This window comes from Drosophila subpulchrella, chromosome X (assembly GCF_014743375.2).
Source record: "Drosophila subpulchrella strain 33 F10 #4 breed RU33 chromosome X, RU_Dsub_v1.1 Primary Assembly, whole genome shotgun sequence".
Lineage (NCBI taxonomy): Eukaryota > Metazoa > Arthropoda > Insecta > Diptera > Drosophilidae > Drosophila > Drosophila subpulchrella.
The window spans coordinates 13,385,518-13,408,266 of NC_050613.1; the positions used below are offsets into that span (position 1 = coordinate 13,385,518).

At 47.1% G+C, this 22,749-nt stretch overlaps 5 protein-coding genes across 5 annotated transcripts; 3 read left to right on the top strand and 2 right to left on the bottom strand.

Moving 5' to 3' along the window:
- The first annotated feature begins 2,358 nt into the window (after positions 1-2,358).
- On the top strand, positions 2,359-4,753 carry LOC119555818 (probable DNA replication complex GINS protein PSF3). The gene is made up of 3 exons (XM_037867435.1): positions 2,359-2,551; positions 2,611-3,005; positions 3,728-4,753. The coding sequence occupies exons 1-3, from the start codon at positions 2,458-2,460 to the stop codon at positions 3,866-3,868; spliced, it is 630 nt and encodes a 209-aa protein (XP_037723363.1). The 5' UTR covers positions 2,359-2,457; the 3' UTR covers positions 3,869-4,753.
- Positions 4,753-22,168, bottom strand: LOC119555815 (ceramide synthase). The gene is made up of 4 exons (XM_037867433.1): positions 21,519-22,168; positions 6,313-6,763; positions 5,911-6,240; positions 4,753-5,623 (listed from the first exon to the last, which is right to left on the bottom strand). The coding sequence occupies exons 1-4, from the start codon at positions 21,893-21,895 to the stop codon at positions 5,525-5,527; spliced, it is 1,257 nt and encodes a 418-aa protein (XP_037723361.1). The 5' UTR covers positions 21,896-22,168; the 3' UTR covers positions 4,753-5,524.
- Positions 7,341-12,456, top strand: LOC119555813. Its single transcript, XM_037867431.1, has one exon. It carries the CDS (start codon positions 7,502-7,504, stop codon positions 12,329-12,331), a length of 4,830 nt encoding a protein of 1,609 aa, XP_037723359.1. The 5' UTR covers positions 7,341-7,501; the 3' UTR covers positions 12,332-12,456.
- LOC119555816 lies at positions 12,599-13,824 on the bottom strand. Its single transcript, XM_037867434.1, has one exon. The coding sequence runs from the start codon at positions 13,727-13,729 to the stop codon at positions 12,695-12,697; it is 1,035 nt and encodes a 344-aa protein (XP_037723362.1). The 5' UTR covers positions 13,730-13,824; the 3' UTR covers positions 12,599-12,694.
- On the top strand, positions 14,417-18,051 carry LOC119555814 (serine/arginine repetitive matrix protein 2). The gene has a single exon (XM_037867432.1). It carries the CDS (start codon positions 14,560-14,562, stop codon positions 17,887-17,889), a length of 3,330 nt encoding a protein of 1,109 aa, XP_037723360.1. The 5' UTR covers positions 14,417-14,559; the 3' UTR covers positions 17,890-18,051.
- Positions 22,169-22,749: the final 581 nt, after the last annotated feature.

Here is a 22,749-nt window from a genome sequence, read left to right on the forward strand (position 1 = left end):
GAAGGGAAGTAAAAGAGATTGATAATGTGAAAGAGAACGCCGGTAATGACATGCACAACTCGATAAGCATCGATATTTAAGAACTAGACACATCGATAGTTACAATCGGTACCATGCATCGATGGTTTGATAGGTGTAAATAAAATCCACCTAGTTTTGAATTTAAATTTGAAGAAATATACATTTATATATTGATAAATTTCTAGGTTTACAGGCGTCGGGCTCTAGAAATTTCAATAATTCAACAGCCTCGATGCTGTCACCAGTACGTATTATTCACTTTTAAATCAATTTGTAAAGTATACTTTAGATCTTCATTTCTTATTAATAATTTTAGACATTATTGTATAATTGAATCAGCTGTTTGAAAATGTAACAGAAACATATATATTTTTGATCATTTAATAATAATTATTTATAGACCTTTACGGTATAAGTCTTCGAATAACACTTATTTATAGACTTTTTTGGTTAGTTAAAAATACGAGATGTTTTAAAACTTGTATATAATATTACGAAATATCAGTTATGGGTATATTTCGATCATAAATAATAATAGTTATTTTCTGACATTTTTATACAAGTTTTAAAGTAATCGTTATTCTATTACCTATTTCGAAAAGGTATTTTATGTCATTGCGGTTTTATGATTTTTTCTCAGAATTTTATTTTTTTTTGTGAGGCGTACGGTTTTGTAAGCAAAAATAATTAAAATTAAATTAAATTTATTTTCAGTCCCTGGTATAAAATAGTATTTCCTATCAACCAAGAAATGTAATTTAATATCAAAAAGGAAAGACATACAAAAAGTAAATTGCTGAGGCCATGCAAAAAAAACGATATAATCGATTTTGTTGTTTAAATTTTGGGTCATTGAATAGTATTTAAGAATTAAAATAGTAAAAACCCAATTACAAAATATGCATATAATTTGATGTTTTATGCATTGACCAAATAGCATCATCAAAATTAAATTTGTAGTAAAATTATTTTATTTTTTCACGAAACTTTGTAAATTGTAAATAAACTAGTTCTCTGAACTTAAAAGTTTTGGCAATGCGACATATCGATAGAACTGAACAGTGCTCAGCAACGCAGCACTAAAAGTCAATATTCTAAGTGCCATTCAAAAGTCTTTCCTTTTCCTTTCTGGAGTCAACCGAATAAGGTCGTTGTCTGGAAAACGTTTTATTTAATTTTTTTTTTTTTTGGTTGAAAAAAGGTAACGCTCGTGCTAAATTTTCTTTCTTTTGCTCAAAGTGTTTTTCCACAGCTCAATAACTATGCCTCAGATGCCTCAGCGAGAAAATAATGAGCCCACTTTAATTCGCTTCATATGGGCCAACAAGCGCCACATATTGACTTGCTTGCTAATGTTTGTGGTTTCCATTGCGATGACAATATGGGATATTGACAGCGTGGTAGCCGAGGCCATCGTCAACACCATTCCCCTCCAGTGGACGGGAAACTTTTACTTCAGCCACTGGACAACATTGATTCTGTTTGCAATTCTGTTCGCGGGTATGGTTTATGCAATCCTTAACCAAAGACGCCACCGCGTCATAAACTTGAACCGAGTTGGCAGGGTACGCCGCTAAATGTGAGGGGTTCCGGCAGCAGGACGACCATAAAAGTGTACAAATGTGTGAACGAATAAAGCCTCCTGTAAAAAAAACTCCCCTTAAAATTTCAAAGTGTTTTTATTATTAACAATCATAATTTGAATAAAATGGTATTGTCATGGAAAATGGCGAATCAAATATCTCTTGCGGCGCAGTTTTCTAACGTTACTTTTTACAGGAATTTAGGTCGACGAGTATTGGCCATTTTAACAATCATAAATTGAAGAAAACTATGAAATAGTCATGAAAATGAAAATGGCGAAGCAAGTATCCTAACCTAACTTGGAATCTCTTGCGGCGCAGTTTTCTAACCTTAATTTCTACAGGAATTTAAATGGATGGGGATAGGTCGAATAAGATTGGCCATTTTAACAATAATAAATTGAAGAAAACTGAAGAGTCATGAAAATGAAAATGGCGAAACAAAAATCATAACCCAACTTGGCACCTCTTGCGGCCCAGTATCCTAACCTAACTTTCAGCAGCAAGAGGTTAGGCCGAAATAATATTGGCATTAATAAAGAATACCAAAAACAGCTAGTCTTTTGTCTGCGTTTGTTTTCAATAGGTTGGCTTTAATAAAAACTAAACAAACACGTGTTATTGACAGTTGTAAAGTGTATTTTTCGTTTTTTCGAATCACCGGCCGCGCGTGAATCGTGGGAATCCCAGGAAAATGGCCACTTTGGAGCACTGGCATTGCGCGGCTGCGGTATTTTTCCACCCCACCTCCGCTTTCGCATGCGACTGTGCAGCCCTGGCAACCGCGCAAACGTAAATAAACGCACCCCACCTCCACCGGTTTTCAATTTACCAGCAACCAGCGACCGCCGGCATGAACTATTTTCCCAATTACTACTCCATCGAGGACATATTCGTGACCCAGGAGAAGGTGGAGTGCCGGGTGAACACCAAGCTGCAGCGGATGGGTGAGTAACCGTGTGGATCGTGTCCAGCAGTCCATTGACTAGCAAGCAATACTCTGCAGGCTTTCTGGACTCCGGCGCCGAGTCGGATGACCTGGAACCCGGCCGCACGGTCAATCTGCCGCTGTGGTACATCAAGGAGCTGAAGGTGAACAATGCCTACTTCACCGTCTCCGTGCCGGACATCTATCGCAACGTGCACAAGGCCGTCTGCGAGGCGGAGACCACGCACATCGAGCTGGGGCGCCTGCATCCGTACTTCTACGAGTTCGGCCGCTACCTCACGCCCTACGACCGCAACCACGTGATCGGGCGCATCATCTTCGAGACGCTGCGCCAGCGCGTCCGCCATCTGCTCGACATCTCCAAGAGCGACGGCCAGGCGGCCAAGGCGGAGCACCGGCTGGACAACATCGAGGCCAAGCTGCACGAGGCGGGAGTGCGCACCAACAGCCAGGTGGGCACAAGCTCATTTGTTTAGGATACCCGAATTAGCCGGCAAATCGAAGGGCACATCATCATGTCCGCGCAAAGGTTTCCTGGACTTGGTAGATCCATGTTCAGATTTGATTCTCCTAGTCCAATCAACCATGTACCTTGTGCATTCACTTTCCCTAAACTTTGTTAGCTACATGTACTTCCTTTGGTCTCCTAGTCCGATGGATTTTTACCCACGTTCCTCTTGTAAATTATATTCCCCTATGGTTGGCAAATTTCAGGACACTTCCTGATGCCTGGGAATAGGGCACCCGGTCTTGGTAGCTCCATGTTCAGCCTTTATTCTCCTAGTATATTCTATTCTCCAAAGGTAACCTTATCTTAGGGCACATTCGCCTGCTTGTGCGATGTATTCCAGACTTGGGATGTCCATATTTGGTTTTTATACTCCTAGTCTGATGAACTTCCTACCTTGCCTTAAGGTTCACTAATCCAAAGGCACATCCTTGTTCCTGGGTCAAGGCTTTCCGGACTTGGTAGTCCCTCATACCACTCGTATAATCCCAGTCCGCGTGTATTTCATTTCCCAGTGTTTATGGGTACAATGCGATCCTTCTTCCAAAGAGCATAGTTCTTCTGCATGGGCAGGGAAGCCTCTTCCCTCTGAATCTCCCCTACATTACCCTCTTTTAAAACCACAACTTTAGAGCAAAATGAATTAACATTATTTCTCCATTTCAGTACATCGAATGGCTGCAGATGACGGGCAACAAGATCCGGACCTCGGAGCTGGTGGAGGAGCATCAGAAGAAGCGGCGGCGGGCGGACCGCAGCGATGATGAGAGCGATGTGCTGCCCAACAGCAAACGGGCCACCTTGTGACCCCACCCAGCACAGTAAACCACTGGAGGCTCTGATGTCTTGGAACTGTAGCAACTTTATTTCGTCCATTCTTTTTTGGTGGCCATAGGACAGCCTCACCTCTCAAAAATACACTTCATCTACGCACTCGGCTACAGCCAATTTGTACAGTTCAAAAACACATAGGTTCGCATACATCTACACATAACTAAGCATCCAATCTGAGGGCATCCAATCCGGGCTTAGGCTAATCTCCTAGGATCTGCCGGTCCGCGTTTTCCATGGACTTGGCAATAAGCCAAACAACCGCGCATCCATATATATGATTTTGCGCCACATTATTACATATAAATAGTTAACTACATATATAATTATAATCTTGTAAGCTCAATTAAAATTTGATTTTGTGCTAGTTTCACATACATTTCACGAATAAACATTCACCAATGTCAGCATACATAGGTAGTTCGTTAGAAGCAACCAATAGGACTTCATTCTATTCCAGGGACCGTAATGCTCATAAGTTTTTGTACGTCTGGATTGTGCTTTTCGTATCTTGGAAGAGTGTGGTTATATTTATTTCCTAGATTTAGATTTAAACAAGTTAGGTTAGAGCGCAAAGTATAGACAAGTAAATGATAATTATAGTTTCTTGCAATTATTCATTTGTAATTACGTTAGGATGAAATAATGGCTTTCTATTTCGAATTTGACTTGATGAAAATATGAACTCATGCTAAGGCATTCTCCAAATGAAAATACTGTTTCTTAAAATATCAAAAAGTGATGGTGACATGAAGATATGTTTGCAGACAATTGAGCCTTTAGGAAATACATTAGCATTAAAGGAAGTTTAAAATATTTTTTAAGGAAATTTATGAAGAAAAAATAAAGACAGACAAATATAAATAAGAATATTGTTCTTTATCTTTGTTAAATTAATTTAAAACTGGGCTTCATTGTTTTTGCCACGCTGTTTTCTGGGTGGCTCGTATTTAAATGATTGCAAAAACAATATTAAACATTTAAGGAAATCGAAATAATTTTTTACGGTCCCTGGAAATCTACTTTTTAATCGCTATAAATTTTCTCTTCGTTTTACAATATTAACTCGCAATATATGCACATCGAACGTTCCTAGTAATGCATCTGGCCAATTTCCTTTGGCTTTAATATGCTTTTCAGTTATCTCTTCTGCATTCGCTATATATTTCTAACAGGCTATGTTATTAACACAAGCTTTTCCCTCGACAATCTTTGGGGCGAATTACAACATCGATTTCATGGATATAGCAAGAATTGAATGCAACATTGATTCATTTATGGTTAGGGGGCTTGCTTCAAAAAATAAGCAACGTATGTAGTTAGTTTATTCGCTTCATCTGCATTTGGTTTTAGTTTTCTGTTTGTTCTTAGTTTTTTTTTCAGGTTTTTAGTAAATGTCTTTTTACAACTAAAGATCTGTCCCTGGTCGTAATTTTCCGTCGTAATCCGTCGAAATCCTCTCCGATTCCTTCTTCCGTGTCAACAATATTCCGTCCGTCCTGATGAGTCGTTGTTGTATAATTAATTGTTAAAAATGTATAAACAATAGCAAGATCTCCGCAAAATGGAAGCGGCTGGAACTCTGCCTCAAAATAAATACATGTATAGAAAACAAATAGTTTACAATTTGCACTAGTTTTTGCCATTTATGAGGGCGGTGGGAGTGGGCGTGGCCGCATTTGTATCTGGAAGAACGGCATTGGGCGGTCGTCGCTTCTGCGGTAGGAATACCTGAAAAAAAAAGAATACACGAATATAAGTGAGACAGAACTATATAGTTTCTTCTTTCAAATGCAACATATTTTTTAAGTAGTTAGTGATTTATAAGGAACATTTGAAAATAATTTGAAATAATATAAAAACATTACAAAATGCAATATTTCTTTAAATTAGGTCACAGTTTTGTATCTTAATTTATAAATAGATTTGGCATGGGCACCTATGATTGCAAATATGATTTTAAAATACAATAATGGGTATACCATGTAATTTTTTAGTGGAAAAGAAGTATAGCTCACCTTGAGAGCCCCCAAAACCATCAGATAGAACCAATAAAGCTGTGGCAAGAACAGAATGGCGATGCTGACGAGGCAACCTCGTGGCAGCCCGCACATGGCCGCCCACATGGAGGCAGCCTCGATGGCCAGGCTGTAGCGCCACATCACGTATGGCCACATGCAGACGCGGCACACGAAGAAGGTGGCCAGCATGAGCAGCCCGTTGGCGATGTACACGCGCGAATTCTTCAGGCGCATGGTGCTCAGGATGCTGCGCATCGAGACAAACGGCGTGGAGAACTCCATCATGAACATGTAGCTGTAGATGCAGTGGCCGCCGCCGCGAATATACTGAAATCGAAAGAAAAAACAAATATAAGTATAAGGTATTTAAATATAAAATATAGATTATAGTGCCCTTACCGTCACCACCAGCAGTCCAAAAGTTCCGATAAAGACGTGGTGTATCATCATGACTGGGTGCGTGAGGACGTACTTAAGGAAATCCCATCTGCCGTCCTTGGGAATCTGGACGCAGGCGCCGTCGTAGTCGCAGATCTCGCTCGGGGTGCCTGGAGTGCTGCCGTTGTTGTTGCCGCCGGATGAGTTGCCGTTGGCCTTGCCATTGGCATGACCATTGCTCACCGCCGCCCCCTGACCTTTGGTAATGCGCAGCAGATGCAGCTTGTCGGCGATCTTCTGGGTGTGCACCTTGTACATCGACCAGATGTCGTACATAAAGTAGGCGGTGCCGAACCAACCGTAGGCCTCCATCAAGAAGTGTGATGCATAAACGAAGGACTTGGTGCACGTAGATTTGCAAACGATGAGTCCCACGAGGAAGGAGAAGAAGGCCTGGATGGCCGATACGATTCTGCAATTAATGAACGAGATTTGGATTAAATGGATGACTTAGAGAGCAAGGAATGGATCTATTATAATACAGAATTTGTTCAAGAATCAAGAGCTATTTTAATAAAAACATTTTAAAGAACAAAGAGCTATTTCAACACAGAATTATTCAAAGATTGCTGATTGAATGCATAAATTAAAAATGTAATGCAGTATAATAAAAATAGAGCTGGTGTAATACAGCATTTTTCCAAGAATCATTACAGAAATATATCAAGAATACTGATTGAATGCAATAATTACAAATGTGATGCCTAAAGAAGCCTAGAAATTTCATATTATTTCGACGTATGTAGGTCATAAAAATCACAAATTTGCATCATATATTTGCCCTTATATTACGAAACCCCCTTTAAATGTAATGCTGCAAAATACCTAATATAAAAATTGTATACATATTTCTTGACTCAATCTTATTTCTCATAACAAAACAGCTAATCAAAAGACTATAACTTCTGGGAATAAGTTTGGTAAAATGCCACTTCTTATACACCAGTCCTCCAGCGATTCCAGAAATCTTTTTATCTAGCTCAGTTCTTACAAACAATCGACTCAAAATTCAACGAAACCTTCACATTTTGACATAACTCATATATTCATTGGAATTAACTCAAAATTTTTGGTAACCAACTGGAAGAAGTCATCCCCCGTCCCAAAAAACCGAAAACAGGAACCCAAATCTCAAACCAAGCCACCGGCTATGGAGCCATGTGATCCCGGACCGGAAAGGGTCATGCGGCAATACCTATCGCAGCTGCTGGAGACCGGCACCACCCGTTCCACGGGCTGCATGGACCGCTTCGTCATGAAGGGCATGACCAATTTCCCGCCCCCATCCTCCTCCCTCGAGGGCAAGGCTTCCCGTTGCTCGCTGTTCGAGCAGCTCCTCTGCGGCGGAAGCCGAAAATCAGAGCGTTTGCTGGTGCCCGATCTGGCCACCGAATGGTTCCGCAAGCAAAAAGTCTTCCTGGACAAGCTCACGCCGGAGGAACTGGCCGCCCTGAGCGATGGATTGGCGGACAAGGATAGCGAAAAGTCGGGCCAGGATCAGGAGCAGCTAGTACACCGTCGTTGCCGTTGTCCAGGTCCAGTGGCCAACCAAAAGAAAGATGCGGAGGCTCCAGTGGGCAAGGTGGCCGCATGTATTCCCACCACGGAACCCCGAGCGGGTAATAGCAATCCCTTCCTGATCGGTCATCATTCCCAGACGGAGGAGATGCGTGGCAAGAGTCCCAGGCGTGGGAGGAAGCTCCACTTGGATGGGGCCAGGCGGGGCAGCTGCTCCTGCCTGAAACGCCGCGCGGGCTCATCCTGCAGCTGCCTCTTCCAGGCCGATGGACAGCCCATGGGCAGCGATTGCTTGGCCGCGCGCCGTACGGAGCCGCTGTTGCCGCGCCTGCGCCGCAAGTTCGACTTGCGCCAGGCGCCCCAACGTCGGCTCGATCCGGCGCTCTTCCGCCGCATCTCGCCGGAGTTCTTTCGCATCCTGGCCAGCTACGAGGAGGCCATGAGCGAGAACTGTCCGCTCTACGGCATCTCGATGCATCACTGGGGCGACACGAAGGCATGTTGTCCGTGCGGCGATCGGCATTCTCAGTTGAGGCATCGCTTCCTGGGCGACGATACGGTGGCCACCGCCGTGGTTCCTCCCACTTATGCACCATTGGAGTCTCGGCATGAAGAGGAGTACAGCCACACCGCCAGGAGGCATCAAGAGAAGGCGAGTCGGGAGTCCAGCCCATCCTCGAAGAAGATATCTTTCAGATCTTCCAAGGACCAAGCAGAGAAGAAGCCAAAAAAGCAGTGCACCAACGAAACCTGTCTTAATGAATCCTGTCATGGAACTAAGGGCAGCGAAAAGGAGTCCATATCCTCCGGGGATGAACAATCGGCCCTAAAGCGTAGGAAGCAGGAAGACAAACAGCAAACGAAGGAGGGTCAGGAGGATAGGGAAATGGAAAGCAGGCAGTCATTTCAATCTTCAAATCCGTCCGAGAAACCCCCGACGGAGAAGCGTCTGTGGAGATGGGGCGACCAGCAGGAGAGTAAACAGACGAATCCCCCCGAGAGGCGAAGGAAGTTTCCCAATTGCTTTCGCCGGCAACCCCAAACATATAGGACAGCCTGTGTGCCCACGAACTTTGCTCCGCCTTCTAATCACCCATGTGCCCATCCATCAGCTCATCCGTGTGCTCTTCCATCAGCTCATCCATGTGCCTATCCATCCGCTCATCCTCCTCCTGCAACGCCCACCGATGGGACACCAATTCAGTGTGGCCACCAGCCCAAGGGCATTCTGGGTGGATTCACGGGCATCTGCAAGCGCTGCATGGAGCCGGGTCGCCACCTGCTATACAATCTGAATGCCAACTACCAGCAGAATCGGGAGCGGTACGGTCAAGTCCGGCAGAATAAGAAACGGTCAAAGGAGGAGCGGCCAGTACGGGACATATTCCACATGGCCTCGCAGCCGGCGCCCTGCAGTTGGCGAAAGTCCAAGGGAGATTGGATTGAGGAGGGGGACAGCAGCACCACCCTGACGCCTCAAGCCGAATGTGGTGTCCAGCGGTGTCCACAGGACTGCATAACTAATCATGTTCAGGCGAAGAGCGAACAGTCCCTGCCTTTTCGCACACCCATCAGCGATCGCACCTTGGCCGGATGGAATCCATCGAGCAATCAAGATGAGCAGAGGAGCAAGCAGCAATTGGGGATGATGCAATGCCAACCGGACTGCAAGTGTGGACTTCCGCAGGAGGCTTTCCAGCTGCCGCCCGCTTCCAGGTGCACTTGTGCGCCGGATCGGCCAGCACAGCAGGTTGTACAGAGCTCCGAGGTGCCCAAAAGTTCCGAGGATCCGGGCAAATCCTCCAGCGAGGCGGAGTACTCCAAGTGCGGTCATCGAGTGAAGGCCTGCTATTTGGCCAATGATTTCCATCAGCTGATGCGGCGGGTGGCCAGGAAGAGAACAAGACCTAAGACTCAGCTTCCAGGTAGACCCCAATCTTTCGCTCCTAAACCAACTTCAAATAGAGGGCCCAAAAAGACGACAGAGGCACCAGCAGTTTGTCTCAGAACTCAGGTGACCCAGCAGCCTGAAGCTCCAGTAACATGTCCTGCAACCAAAACCCAACCCAAAACCCCTATGAAACCCAGGGTTAGACCGAAACCCAAACCAAAACCAAAACCAAGGGTCCTGCCAGAAGAACGGCCTATCACCCAGGTGGCCAACGAAATTCCCAAGTTAAAGCCTCTTCCGAAGGTCAAGAAGAAGAAGGTGGATCGTAGGCCCAGCAAGGAGTCCTTAAAGGAAGCCTCTTCAGCCAGGCGCACCAGTTCCCTCAGCCTGGGCATCTGTCAGGCGCAAAGTGATATTCCCTCGACAAGGAGCCAACCTCAAGTGTCCAACCAACCAAGCAGCAGTCCAAATCCCAGTTGGAATACCCCAACCAAAGAGCCACCAAGGAGCACATCTGCACAAAGGAATCGAGAGGAGCGGATTCCGGATTCCAAGCCCCCAAAGAGGAGTTCGAGCAGAAGGACAAGTCAGAAGAGAACGTCATCCTGCTGCTCCTTCTGCAGTTTGCATGGCCAATCTCGTCGACAGCGTTCCTCCAAAGGGGAAGTCAGTGCAGCCTGTCGCTACACCAAGTCCAAAGCGAGCTCCATTTCAGAAGCGCCCAACATGTCGGATGACTCCTCGTACCGGGCACAACAGAGCCGGGATGACTATGTCAGGCAGAAGCCACCAAAGAAGCCAGATCGCCGTCAGAGATTCCTGTCCAACTCATCGTATCGCTCCTGCTCCGATGCCTACTCCAGTGAGTATTCGAAAGTGTGGGAGCAGGAGGATCCGTGCCGATGTTCGCCCTTGAAGTCGGCCATGAAGAAGGCGCCGGTCCAATGGCATCCTGATCCCGGGCCGATAAACTCCTTCCCCGAAACTGCACCTTCGCATTTGGAGACGGGTCGACGCTATTACACGGACACACAGCCGGGTGGCCAGGAGGTCGGCTCCCGCTGCAGCTGTCGCTCCCTGCGTTCCACCAGTTCTATCCGGGCACTGAGCTCCAATACGGACAGTGTGCGGTGTCCCTGTGCTCCGGCTCCATCGGTGGCCAGTGTGGAGCCCCCCGAAGAGGGGGCACAGGTGGAGGAGGAAGAGGCGGGGCAGTGTTTCTGCTGTAGATACCAGGATCCCTATCTGCAGACCAGTTCCTCTCCGCCTCCTCCTCTTCCTCCTCCTCCGTGTGCCTACTTCCAATCGTGCTCTTGCAGCCGACGTCCTAAGCCCAAGTTCTTTAGTGAAACTCTGCGGTGGGAGCCACAGCAGCACCACCACGCCCGCACTCAGCTGCGCACCCAACGTCCTCCGCCTCCGAAGCACCAACAGTTGGCAAGATATCCGCAGTACCAGGCAGAGCAACAGACCAGGGAGTGGATTCCAGAGTACCAAACTCCTTGTCGCTGTCCAGAAGATGGTAACCAAAGGTGGGAGGATCAGGCTGAAGACTCGCAATATTACAGGGATCACAACTATCCCGTGCAGGGGACTCAGCACAATGATGACCTAAGGAACAACTACCCAGGTCAAACGAACTGCCTCACTGGGCGGGGAAGGGATCGAGCTGGAGCCATTACAGCTGCTGCCCAGGGACTCCGAGGATTGGTTAAGGCTTTGGGAGGAACTCGTCATCGACCGAGACACAATCCTCAAACAGATTACTATCAACCAACTGGCTATTGTGGAGCACAGGTAGAAGGTAATCATAACAATGCTGCCACTCCCATGAGACCCACATGGCCACCCAGTGAGCAACCAGTTTATAGAGAGGAGTCCCCCATTTACATGGGAGCATCCACCTCGGCCTTCCTATCCAGAAACAACCCCTCGGTTAGTCCAGATTTCAATGGTTACCCAAGAACAACCAACTTAAATATGGATAGGGATGGGAACTACCTATCAGTGGATGAGAGACCCACCAGGTGCCATGTAATACAAAACATGGAAAGGGAACAGTCGTGGTTCAGGATGAAAGGTGGAGGAGGTAAAGTCATAGTGGATCCATCAGCCATGGAAAGGGAAGGATCATCATCTGGGTATCTCTTCCATGATTCCCAAGCCAAGTCTCCATGTAGGAGAACGAATTCTTTCCCCAAAAGGGCAAGACAAACTGGAGGAGCTTCTCCCCAAATCGATAACACCCCTCTTGCGATATTCTTGGACAGCTTGAGAGCGAAACATGCTGCATCTGAGATCCTTACCAGAAACACACAGAAGACGGCCAACCGAGAGCCTAGAAAAGTGGCTACACTGGAAAATGTGCCTAGTGCTTTTCAAGCCGAAGGTCACGAAACTCCAACCTCCAGTGACGATGACGCGGATGCGGATGACAGCCTCTATTGGAGGAACAGACTGCGCAAAGCCTCGGAGGAGACCATGGTCATCCCATCCACCTACACAGGTCTCCTGGAGGAGCAAGTGCTCGGCGAGTATTTACCCAATCCGCGGTGTAAGCGCAGGACATAGGTTCAACCTCAGCCGGATCCGAAGGGATTTATGTATCAATAGACTAGTATTTTATGTATAAGTAAAGTAAATGTGGAATAAGTGTTCAGTGAAGACATTTTTTCCCATGAAATACAATATCATCCTTAAGGATAGTAGATCTGCATTAATGTCTAGGTTTCTAAATAAAGACAATGATGGAATTGGTAATGCAATACAGAAGTTGCAATACGAAACGGCATTAAGTGCATTCGGATAAAACGAGATTAAAGACAGAATAAGGAGAATAGACAACGACCATTTGCAATGCGGAATATAGTGAATTTTGGTTGGACCGAGATTACAGACAGAATAGTAAGAGAAAGGCTACGAAGGCTCCGGACATCATTTACTCCTCCGGCGGTCGCCACCTTGCATCCGTACTCCCGCGCTGGCCGTTTCGCTCTTGGCCTTCTTCGGGGATCCCGTGGAGTTGCGCGACTCCCGGCGAGATCCCTTCTCCCCCGCAGCCCAGCTCTTCTTGTTGGACGAGCGACGGTGGGAGCTGCCGGTGCTGCGGATAACGGGTGAGCCGCTCTCGAGACGGTTGGCCGGTTCCTCGATCTCCGGTACGCGGCGGGTGCAATATATCTGCGGTGTGATGGTCCTGCGCTGCGGCTTCTTCTGTGTATCCGCATCCTTGCCCTTGGACACCAATTTGCGGCGCCGTCGCTTGCGGATAACCGCATTCTTGTCCGTGGCGGCCACCTTGTGGTAGAGATTGCACAGCTGCAGGCACTGTCGGGCGCTGTGGAACCGCTTGATCCTGCCGTCCTGCTCCAAGATGCCGCACACCAGCTCATCCAGCTGCACCTGCTGCAGGACCAACAGCAGGCCATTGAGGTCCACGGGGCAGGCGGCACGGTCGTTCAGCTTGAGGAGCATGGCCTGGAGTTGGGCCTTCTGCTCGGGCACCAGCACCGGACCCAGGAAGATCAGGCGCAACAGCTTGTAGGCATTCGTCCGGTCCAACGGATCGATGGGCTGGCCGCAGCGATCGTACAGGCTGTCGTAGATCTTCAGGTCGTGGAGCTCCGTGTACGGTGCCTTTACGTTCTCCATCACCGACCAGATGCGATCGCGTGGGAAGCGCAGAAGGGGCCGGCTCTCGTGGTAGGCCAGTTGGAAGAGGGTGGTCAGCATCTGGAACTTGGTGACGCGGAACAGGCAGCTCAGCGCCTCCAGGATGTGCTTGTTGCGCTGGCAGGTGCAGCGGCACTCCTGCTCCGAGTTGTTCTGGCTGCACAGCGTGCACTTCGAGGCCGGACAGCAGCGGTGGACCGTCGCAGGACGCAGTGGCTCCGGCGGCATCCGGCAGGCGAGCCGACAGCACATCGAGGGCCCGCAGGCCGGAGCACCGCACAACGGAGCACAGCACATCTTCCACAGTCTCGCCTTGAGTCCCGCGCCGAAAAACTACTAATTTAGCGAGCCTAGGCTTTTTTTGATCGAAAAGGGGATTTGCCTGATTTTCCGATTGAAAATAAATCCATGGCTACAAATATTGGAACAAAAAATCAGATGGATCAATTTTATATTCGCAGCTTTGTACACCCTTTGTATTCTTTTATATACCCGCTGTTAGTTGACTTTAAAATATATTGAATTATGGCCTCGGAAAAATCGTTTTCGTTCTAACAAAGCAAATAGAAAACTGACTGATGGTTAATAATGAAGGTAAGATCGCGATTAAACCATATATTAAATTAGTTATGCGGTTATTGAACGTAACCGATAGAAAATATCCTTATCGACCCAATCAAGTATATATACTGTTGATCAGGATCATCAGCTGAGTAAATCTTTTTAAACTGGGGATTATCCGGGTCATCAGATGAGTTTATCTATTACATGTCGTGGTTAGCCTCATTATATGTTATAACCGTAGATTCGATAAGGGTATATAAAATGTTATACGCAAAAAAAAAATTTTAAGATCCAATAAAATTAATAAACATATTTTAACTGGAGGTTAAGTAACTTCTACATCCATCAACTACCCAGTTTCAGGTTACTACGTAAAATCATAGTAGGTTTATCCAACGTGTGTCATTCCTGTTTAGTCTTTATACCAATCATTATGTTAAATTATCCAAAAAATAATCAAAATCATTTTTAACTATTGAGAAAAAGTACACAATATAAATTTGAGATCAGTTAAAATTCCCATTCGACCAAAAGACCTAATCCAACATTTTCGGCCTAGCGCAATGTCCCATGATATGACTCAATTTCTAGGTGGAGTCCGCCGCACTCCACAAGATCGGGCCAGAACAACCAGGACCAAGGTGGGAACTGGGCTCATCGCAACGGTCGTTGACAGATCAGGAGCTGCAACAGCCAGGTCCACTCAAAGGCCACCAAATGGTGGTGGTGCAGCGCACCAACCGAGGTGGAATCAAAGGCCACCAGTTGGAGCAACTGCAGCGGCGGGAGTTGCACCCAAGAGGCCCGTAAATCGAGTGAGACCCCAACCGGGGGTAACAGCCGAGCCAGGCGGAGCAGTTCCCAAGAGAGCAACTGGTGGTGGTGCGACTAGGGTCATCCAAACCACTGCCACCTCCACGTTGCGTCGAAGGCAAGTGCCCCCGCCTCCTCCCAGGCTGACCATTCCCCGCCGCACCAACGAGATCAAGTGGATCATGAAGCCATCACTATGCTTTGTGCCGTGCAGCGAATCCTCTTCCGAGGACAATATCGCCGATAAGTCCGATATTCCCCACGAGGGGGATGATGAGCTGGCCACCAAAGTGGACAAGACCAGGAGCAGTCGAAGATTGACGGCTGAACACGTTGGCCAGGCAAAAAACAAGGTGCGATCCTCTCGCATGTTCCGTGTGCCCAGCCAGCGAATCATGCGTGTCGAGGAGCTGAAGCAGGCCCAGCTGCAGCAGATGCATCCGCGAAAGACGAGGACACAGAACCAGACCCATTCCAGCAGTCTATCACGAAGTAGGTCTCCTAACTGGTCAGCCAGTCGGTCACCAAGTCCATTGCCCCATCAATCGCCCTCTAGGTATCCAGGCAGCCCGTCCAGTCGTCCAGTAATCCAACCCAATCCCAGTCGCCTGCCATCGGACGATGAGGAGCAGCAGCAGCAGCAGCAGCAGCAGCAGCAGCTGAAGGATGTGCCCCTCGAAGCTTCCAGACCCGTAACCCAGCTACCCGAACCGACGTCCGGCCTGATTTCCTGCTCGCCCAGTCCGATCGCAAGTCCCTTTCCCAGTCAAAGTCGCCTCCAGAGTCCAAGCATTAGTGGTACCTGTTGGAACTCCAGCTGCTGTACCATGGAGACTTGTGTAAAAAGTTCTACTTCCAGCTCAACTCAATACTCGACCCCCAGCAGCACCAACAGCAGCAGTCTCAGCACCAGTGGAAGCGAATGCCGAGGTGGGCACACGATGCCCGTCACCAAGCGATTGAGTCGTCCAGTCCGGATGGCCACAGGTAGATGGGGCACCAAAGCCATCAAGCTGACCTCGACGGTGATTGAGATCATTAAGCCGGCCACATCGACAGAGGCCAAGAGATTCCCCGAAGCTCCCAGGAAGAAAGAGGTGGCTGCTCCACTTCAGGCCAAGATCAACTCAGCTTTTAAACCAAAAGGACAGGCGGAAACGAGGCAGGCCATGAATGCACCCATGGTCCAATCGATTGCGCCACCAAAGTTCACGCCAAAGGTTCAGGTGCCCAATCCAATCAGTCAGTCGGTTAACCATGTGGTCAATCAACTGACAGCCCAACTTAAGGAGGCCGCGATGGTTCAGTCGAAGGATGAGCACAAGCAGCCGAGGGAACAGGCTCTAAAGGATCAAGATGTCTACCAATCGTGGACATCAAAGGCTCCATCGAGAAAGCCCTCCTTTTATCTCCTCATGAATCAGCCGGAAAACCAGCCAGAGACTTCATCAAACGAACCTTCCAAGGATGCGTGGGTTATTCAACCGATGGAGCAACCAACGGATACATTTATAAATTTGTATTCAAATCCGCCAAGGGATCAAACGTGGAAACAGCACACCAATCATTATTTGGACGAATCTAAAGACCATCCGAGGCTACATTCAAGTCGTTATATGAATCCATCAAAGGTTAGCGCGGTTAACCAGCAGATAAATGAGTCAATCGGCCAGGCTGGGCGGCATTTGATGAGTCTTAGTGCAAATCCTCCAAAGTACACGATTCCGCCAAAGAACTGGGAAAAAAATCCATCGCAAAGCCAGTTGAATTCCTTAATACCTCAGTCGAGAGTCTCAAAGAATCCATACATTGGGGAATCCAACAGACTATCTAAGCTTCAGGTCAAGACGCAGCGAACACCTTCAAGAGTAAAGAGCCCGCCTGTTTCGTTGAACAGGATCAACCGGCCATCCACTTCCACTGGCAGCCCGTATGTGGTTCCTCCTTCTCCTCCACAACCGCAGCAGCAGCAGCAGCAGTCGGAGGGCCCGACAGCCAGCAAGATTGTCCGAAAAACGCAGCACAAGGTGCCGCGTACCATGGAGGATGGCATCGACATGAGCTACCAGTACTTCGTATCTATCCCTCTCAAGCGTGGCAAGAAGCCGCAGGTGGTGCGCTATCTCTACCGCCCGATGGTGCGCCAACTAAACGCACCCACCTCGCCCAATAGACGCAACTCCAGGCGCTCGAAAAAGAAAGCGGCGGCGGCAGGCGGTGATGAGCCACCTGCGGCGGAAGATGGTTCCCAACAGATGGATCCCGATCTGAAAGCTCTTGGCGGCATGCCACTGCCGCTAGAGGATCCACCAAGGGCTCCGGAGAAATCACCAGAGCCGGAGGGTAAATCGAAAATCCTCCTTGATCCGGAAGAAGTGCTGAATGCTCCATACGAGGTTCCACCGCTCAAGCTGGATGCCCGCTTCAAGTCCATGATGGAACAGCTGGCCCAGATGCCGTATCCCGAGGAGCGTACCAATCGTCGTCTTCGACGCTCCAACCGCCGAGCACGCGCCGCCGGCGGTGCTGATCAGGTGCCTCCATCCGAGCAACACGTGGGCACTGGGGGCGGCGATGCCGTACGCAATGAAATGCGCTCCCTGGAGCAGGTGTCGTCCATCTGGAAATCTGGATCCCGACGGCCCAAGCTGATTAACTATCGACCGGAGGCCGATCGTCTTAGCACGGCCTCCGGAGCCCCCATCTCGTATCACACGCCCGTGCAAATTAGTGAAGTGGACTCGGGCCATTTTGTGCTGCCGGTGGAACCCATGATTCAGGCGATAACCTACGATGACATCGATCGGAAGGAGAGGGACCAACTGGAGGAACAGCAGCTGCCACTGGAGACAGAGGCGGAGGCTCTTCCTCTAGAGAAACCCCAAGAGGGAGCCACTGTCATGATCAAGTCCGTGAGCTTTGATCCCGGCGACGTGAAGGTGAGTGAAATCCCTGCCAGGAGCAGCAGCTCCATCAGCATCAGCTCCACTTCCAGCAGCAGCTGTGGCAGAACCAAGACCAAGGGACGCCGCACTTTACGTAAGAGCAAGGCCAAGGGAAAGGCCAAAATCCGCAGGTGAAGAGAAATTCTTGGCAACAACAGACAATACACCTTTCGGACATTTTTTAAAACTCATCAAAAATTGCAAGTGAATTTGTAGGAATGAAAGCCCTAATGGTTTTGTAAAACATTTTGTAAACACAATATACAAAAAAAAAATAGATGCAAATTCCCATTTTAAGACATCTTAGCGTGGTCTTCCTCAATTATTTTGATGGTAGGTTTTATAACTAGACATCAGATTATATGCAAAACAGTATTCTTTGAATTCGAACCTAGCGAACTTTGGTAATTTTAAAAAATGATTCGTAATTTGATTTACTGGGAGAACCATTTGTTTTTACCAAAATATCGCTTAATATCCAATGTTTGGAGTAGGATTTTGCATACAGATTATGCACCAATCAAAGCATATATAACAAAAATAATATAAGTCATATCCTTTTTTTAAACATCGAATCTTGGAATTCCTAAATTATTTAGATGGAAAGCATAAATTTTATATTACATAATAGTATAAATTATAATCCTATATGATATCAATCTTAAATTGGCAGTAAACCACCTTCAAAACCCAAATTTCTACTGAACCAGAGAACATTCATATTTTTATAAGGATTCAACTTAATGGTGAAGGCGATGACTTCACCTGGCACACCTGTGAAAGGTCATGGGTGGGGTAATCCAGGTCAAGGCCCTGCTGGGGCTATTGCTCAATGTCAGGGTGCTGGTCATTAGCGCAGAACCTGGGTCTGAGACCAAAAGGAAGCGATAGCCCACCACTGCGATAATGGGACCGCTAGAAATAGATTCGAGTATGCTGAAGTGGCTTGCATATAATTGCTTAGTGGTTTAACATAACCAACAGTTTAGGTTTTTTATTGCTTTGATTATTATTACCGAACATTAATTGGAATTGCAATTTATTTACATTAATTGTAGGTTACTTTTGCCTGGATAGTTACTTTCAAGATTTAATTCCACTAGCATAATGGCAAGTCCCTTTCTAATATTCTTATAAGCATTTATAAATAGCCCATTTACCTACACAACCAATTAGTCAGCCGTGATTCCGTCTAGTGCAAAGTGATATCTTAACCTTGACCTCGCCCTGCACCACCCCTAACATGCCCGCTCAATGGGACTCTACTCAAGAGAACCGAGCCAAAGTCCCCATATCGAATGTAGGAATTAGTTCCAATTAGAAGCGCCGGCGGTTCTACCTAATGAATGGCCCCAAAGGTGTCAATGCGCTGACTGCGCAAACACAGTGTTTACTATGCAGCATAGGGTATACATAGGTGTATTTCTGGGCTGGGCATTCGAATCGAATGTGATTTCGATATCGGTTACTGGGTCGTCGTCCAACGCCGCAAATGTCCGCAGTCCAAAGCAAGCGACCGTAGAGCCAAGCCAGCGGTAATACAAATAAACAAATAGCCTCAACTATGTCCAATTAAGATTTATGATGAAAGTCAAGGGCACCGGAGAGAAGGGAAATGCGGTGGAAAATTTCTCAACGTTCTATTATACCGAGTTAACGATTCCCTCGAGCTTTTGAGAGCCCCTAAGCATCTAACAACAGGGCCGCTTATCAATTTCAGATGCACTCACTCACCCAAATCGATTCGCCGGCCCGATAGGAAGACACCATAGACAGACCCGGATAGATAGAAGGCGGCAGATAGGCGGGGCCAATCGACAAAGCCCCAACTGATTGTCTTATCGGCAGACGTGGAGGTGAAGTGCGTCCGTTGGACTTACAACGATCGGTGGGAATCAGGAAATTGGGTCGTCTGGTCGGGACTTGAATGACTAAGGTCGTGTCTTAGGTCATTCTGGATATACAATTTAATTAGGAGCTTAAATACAGCTTTTAGTGGTATTTTTTTGGCCTAATATGGTATACAATATATGATTAAATGACTAAACCACGTCATTCTTGATATACAATTTAATAAGAAACTTGAAAACATATTTTACTAAAGGTATTATAGTCCTAAAATGGTATGCAATACAAAAATATACAAAAATTGAAAGATACACAAAGATAACCTAAAAGTTATATACCCCCTTTCAAAGGGTAGCGAGAGAGGAAGCATGTGATGAGCGCTTATCCAAGTTTGCCGCTGTGATAAAGTAGATTGAGCCAATTCCCGTCCAGAGATCGGGTTGTATAACACCTGTATAATGTATAGCCCGGCACTCTCTGTTTCATCATGACCATGTACATATGTAATCGCTGGGGAGAGGAGGCGGGTGGAACTCAATTTAAGCGCGCTAAGCAATTCTACACACAGTTTAATTAACACTTTGGACAGCGGGGGCAATAGTTTTTCAAAGGGGGTACTGTTGTTGGGCAATTACCAATGAATAGTGGGCTACAATTTCAAATCCGTCGAATTGAAATGCTGGGAAATTTGATTCTCGGAAATATTTGAATTCAGTTGTTATCTTTAAGGCATTCGCCAATGTTTTGATGCGCATTCAGGCGTTGTTTAAAGATCATGTTGCTATGAAAATAAATAAATCAAGAAGTTCTCATGAGGAAGTGTGCCAAATGAGGAGGTCTATGGCACTAAACAATTTGAAGGGGCGTATTTTATTGGCTGGCGTTTGACAAAGTTCGATTAAAAGGGGGTTGTAAATTAAGATTTCATTTAAAAACTGGCTCGCCTTGAGTTAAACCCGTTCTAACCCGTCCCTCCATCGTCCACATGGACCCCCCTCGTGCCCACTTTCCACATCCCACGCCCGCCACGAGACCTTGACCCGCATGTCGCGATGCGAGATGATGATATAAATCAGCGTCGGCTAAGGAACGCCATTGCCGAATGTCGGGGACACCAGCCCACGTCCAGCTGGGATATATATGCATTATACAAAGCCATTTGTCTGCGTCTGTTTGCAGACACCGATAGGAAGGGCCCTTCAAACTGGGCAAGGCCCTATAAATTCGCCACTAAATATATTTCCATAGATAACGCTAAGGGTACTGGAAAAATTTAAGTACCTCACCCATTGTCTATGATGGAGTATTGTTCCCAATCTTATTAGGCTTGCACTTTGGGGAAATAGTTTCTGTTTCATAAAACTCTTGCTGTTGAATCACCCATTCTCTAAGGCGGCCATTTGATTGACAGTGAGAATACCTGTTAACGACGCAATCGATGACACCATAGTGTACTTCATCTCTATAATTGTCTGAAATGTGTGCTTGATGCTGGGATTGGCTCGCTGAACTCTAGGAAATAGTTGACCTACAATGGCAATTTTACCTATAGAATATCAACCAGAAACTGCACAAAACTGAACTATTCCAGTTGAACTTATGGAAATAGTGAACCCAAACACACATACTTCGGTTTCTATTTCTATAGAATTATATAAGTATTAAAAACGCTCAATTTAATTGAATGAATCGTACATGTACGTGGAGAGAACTCAGTTTTGGGGGGTGGGTGGTAGACCCTCCAGGGCTTTCTGGGAAAGGGGACCTGCGTAATGGCACACCCACACATTTCGCACCGCCACCCACTTCACCCACTGCATAACGCAAGTGCAGCGAGTGCGTGTGTGGGTGGCATCGCGGGAAAATCAATAGAAATATGCGTGCAGGACTCGAATCCGTGTGGCACCTCTACTCACTTGTTGGTGATCTCCAGGACGTCGGACATCATCAGGCGGTACTTGCGTCGGAACCGCTGGCCATGGCTCGTCTCCAGCAGGTACTTGTTGCAGAAGTCGGTCAGCGAGACGAAGTAGATGAATCCCAGCGAGGTGAGGACCAGTCCGCGCTGCAGCGAGATGCGGTCGCTGCTGTTGGGTATCTGCCACAGGCTGCCGCAGGCCAGACCCATCGAACCGATGGAGAAGGCCAGCGAGAAGTAGCAGCCGCGTCGCGGTGCCTTGCTTGTTGCATCCTTTGGTTCCGCCGCATCCTGGGGCTGGGACTGGGACTGCTCCTCCTGGCGGGCTCCTCCTCCTCCGCTGCTGCCATTCACCGGCTGGCGGCGCTGCTGCATCCTGGCGGCGAATGAACCACTCTACCTTCGGCTGGGCTCACTCGGCGTCGGCGGGGTAAACACTTCTTTGGGGGCGGGGGGGCGCAACCTGTTGCGGGCAGCGGGAATTGGGCTCCGGTCACCTGACCCTGACGCTTCTGCTCCCGCTGAATGCGGGCGGACTTCTCTTGGCGGCTGCTTACAGGCGGCACTGCGTCTGGGACATGGCGGCTGGGCGAACGGGAGGAGCTGGAGCTGGAGCGGATTCCTCTGGATTGATTGATTGTTAACATCGGTGTCATCGATAGCGTAACAACGATGTTTAGCAAGCCATTATCGATACTCCTGAAATCGAAGAGGAAGAGAATAGAACTATCGACGGATCGGATTATTAGGGCCTCTAAAGGAAGAAAACAAGACGGATTAATAAAATAGTACTTAAATATTTTGGATAGTTATCTGGGGGAGAGGTGCAGGCAGCTTCGGTGGATTTTTACCATGGAAGTTAGCCTTACCGTAAGTATTTATCGAGCTGTTATACCAACCGCCGCAAATAAGTATATTTCTAATACCATTCTAGCATTTTTTAAAATACTTCAAGCGGTCACTCTGAATAAATCGGATTCAAAAGAAATCTTTCGTTTTTCACTGAACTTTAACGATTATTAACATCTTTATTAAATTTTCTTGAAAATATACTCTAATACTCCAAGCTTCTGCAAAATATACCAATTTATACCAATACCAATGCGCGATAACAACAGGCAGGTTTATTGCCAATCGGAAGTGCGACTGCAGCAAGACCGTTAACCGTTAAAAAATACCAATTTTATTGTCAAAATACTCGATAAGCTCGATAGGCATCGTTTTAAGTA